General features: G+C 36.1%; 1 protein-coding gene across 1 annotated transcript; it reads left to right on the top strand.

The window, feature by feature from the left end:
- The first annotated feature begins 675 nt into the window (after nucleotides 1–675).
- LOC113175312 (olfactory receptor 4C46-like) lies at nucleotides 676–1,626 on the top strand. The gene has a single exon (XM_026379583.2). It carries the CDS (start codon nucleotides 676–678, stop codon nucleotides 1,624–1,626), a length of 951 nt encoding a protein of 316 aa, XP_026235368.2.
- The last annotated feature ends 1,635 nt before the right edge of the window (nucleotides 1,627–3,261 follow it).

The raw sequence follows: 3,261 nt of genomic DNA, 5'->3' as shown, positions 1-3,261 counted from the left end.
TTCTTGGATTTAGTCATTAAGCATTATGAAGTATTTAAGAGTAGCCTTTTCTATTTACATTTCCGTCACTGTTGAACTGCTATTCTTTCTATAAACTCTCCTCACTAGTATGCAACCTGGGGATTCCTGAATCTGGCTTCCACTATTTACTGAACCTTGATCAGCTTCTTCCAGGGCACACAATGGCTTTTACAAGAGTCATGCTCCCGATTCACTCTTCCTCAAGTTCCTTGTCATTCTTACACTCATTTCTCAGGTTGTGCAGTTTCCCTTATCCTAAGAATAAAGTTGAAAATCGTTAACTAGACAATGATGGGTGCTTCATTTATTTTCTACCTCCCTTATAGGCTTAATTGCCACAATGTATACACTTATGTATGTCACTTATATTTAGTCTCCTCCATCATCTCTGAAAATTCTGTGAACTCAGATGGGCTCCTGCTTATGTGTCTGTAAGTTTCCTATGTAGAGTCTCTGGCATAGTCAACACTCAGGAGGCATTGGAGTCATCTGGAACAACACAGAATGTTTTCCTTTAAAAAAAAATCATCAGATTTCAGAGCACAAGAGAATCCAGGCTTTTGTGCTCTATTACAATACAGAAGTTTAATAAATTCAAGTTTTTTCTTCTTCTTTTTCCCCTTAGGTAATATAACAAACTTGCACAGAAAGTACATGGAGAACAGAAGTGTGACAGAATTTGTTCTTCTGGGACTTACACAAAACCCAAAGATGCAGAAAATTATATTTGCTGTGTTTTTGCTCATCTACATCATCTCTATGTTAGGAAATTTGCTCATTGTGGTTGCCATCATTTCCAGCCCACTGTTGGGCTCCCCCATGTACTTTTTCCTGGCCTATCTCTCCTTTATTGATGCCTGCTATTCCTCTGTCAATACCCCTAAACTAATTGTGGATTCACTCCATGAAAAGAAGATCATCCTGTTCAATGGATGCATGGCCCAAGTCTTTGGGGAACATTTCTTTGCAGGTGCTGAGATAATTCTACTTACAGTGATGGCCTATGACCGCTATGTGGCCATTTGCAAGCCCTTGCACTATGCAACCATCATGAACTGGAGAGTGTGTGTCCTGCTAGTAGTAGTATGCTGGATAGGAGGCTTTCTCCATGCAACCATCCAGATTCTCTTCATCTTGCGACTACCCTTCTGTGGTCCTAATGTCATTGATCACTTTATGTGTGATTTGAACCCTTTGCTCAATCTGGCTTGCACTGATACGCATGCGCTTGGGCTCTTTGTTGTTGCCAACAGTGGGTTCATCTGCCTGCTAATCTTCCTCCTCCTGCTGGTTTCCTATGTGGTCATCCTGTGCTCCCTGAGGACCCACAGCTCGGAGGGTAGGCGCAAAGCCCTGTCCACCTGTGTCTCCCACATCACAGTGATCCTTTTATTCTTTTTTCCCTCCTTATTTGTATACCTGAGACCTGCAGTTACTTTACCTATTGATAAGGCAGTTGCTGTTTTCTACACTATGATAACTCCCATGTTAAATCCCTTGATCTACACCTTGAGAAATGCCCAGATGAAAAGCACTATTAGGAAATTATTTACTAGCAAATTTCTTTCTGCTGGTCAAATAAATATGTCTGAAGATCAACTGTGATATAACTACAGAAAGTTTCTTTTGAATGGCCTTACCAAGCAGAACTTAAATTTAAAAAAAAAAACATTCAAAATACTTTTGATCAATCATATGAGATTTAGAAAATTATGTTTTTTGTGTGTGTGAATTCACATCATAAATCCCAGTATCATCCATAAATGTAAAATACCAAAAAATAAAATTCAAAACAAAAAATGAAACTCCTGCTTTCAAGGAAGGAAAAATTCATTCAGAAATAGAGAAATGACTACTTTTGGACCAGTGCCCATCTTTGGAATCTTTTACCAAATCAAGACTTGCTTTTGGTATCATTATTTACCTACATAGATTCATATGTTATCCTAATAAAAACTAAATAACTAAATATGTTGGTATTGAGCAACAGTGATTATAACACTCAAAAGAAATAAGCACAGCATATTTACTGTTCCCATTTTATCTGTCAGGAAAATGACAGAAAAAAGTACCAGTACCAGTATCAATGATCCTGCAATCAGAATATGATAGATTTAACAGATCATATTCTTAATTCCTATGTCACAAGCATAAGTAATTATAATAAATAAATCATGTTATTGTACTAATTACCATTTAATAGAAAATGACAGTATTGTACACACTTCACACTAGTTGAATTTCTAAACCTAAATATCTAATGATTTTCATAAAAAAATTTATGTATACACATATCACAATTGATGGTAATATGTTTTGAGGAGCATGGTAACTAAGGGCTTTCAGGCTAAAAAACTGAAGCAACATTGACCTTTCAATGGCAAGTACTGCAGATTCAACGAAATTCTCTTGTAGTTTTCAGGAAGGCTCTTTATACTCAGGTTGCTGTAGTTTGATAATCCATGAGCAAAACAGGTGGGTCAAATAAAAGAACGTTTGACTGTCAGGCAGAAACATCTATTTGAATAATGCACATCTAGACTCCATTAAGTACTTGCCTACTAGTAAACAATATTTTCTCCAATGTAGAACAAAATTTGTCCCTGATAAATACTGAATAAAGAAGGAATGTTAAAGTAACATATATTAGTTAAATAAAATATGTAGTAAAAAACACAGTTTTGTTTGTTGTCATCTGATTCAGATTGACCAGCAAGGGAAACCACGTTTTGTTTTTACCCCTGTGTAAACTGAGGAATGAGAAAGAACTTAGAACTGATTTTCTGAGCATGTGAGCAAAAATATTTATATTGTGATATTCTCTCAGCAAGATTCCATTGCCCTCTACATGCAGGTTGTTTATGATTTTTCTTTTACTTGATGGCCACATTTTATTAGTCAAATCCATTTTGTTAAATAAGTATGTCTATCTATACAAAAGCAATTTTGGGATTATTTTTCATTCAATGTCTCCTTCACTCATTAAAAAACCCCAAGATTTGATTCCAAAAGTTTTAATATTTTGGGGGACTTTTCAGGTGAACAAAACACACCTAGGTTCTTCTTTTATGGTGGTTAAGTGAGAGACATCAAAGGGGAGTAGGAAATACTGCTGAGTGTTATGTGCACATGTTAAGATGGACAAGATAAGGTGAAGACATATTAAATGGATAACTACAAACAAAGACCTAGAGAGGGGGTGCAGACAAGAAAGGTTTCCCAGAAGTAATGACATAAAAA

This window comes from Urocitellus parryii, chromosome 4 (assembly GCF_045843805.1).
Source record: "Urocitellus parryii isolate mUroPar1 chromosome 4, mUroPar1.hap1, whole genome shotgun sequence".
In the NCBI taxonomy this organism is placed as follows: domain Eukaryota; kingdom Metazoa; phylum Chordata; class Mammalia; order Rodentia; family Sciuridae; genus Urocitellus; species Urocitellus parryii.
The sequence above is the reverse complement of the archived record's forward strand: the minus strand, read 5'-3'. Positions and strand labels throughout refer to the sequence as shown.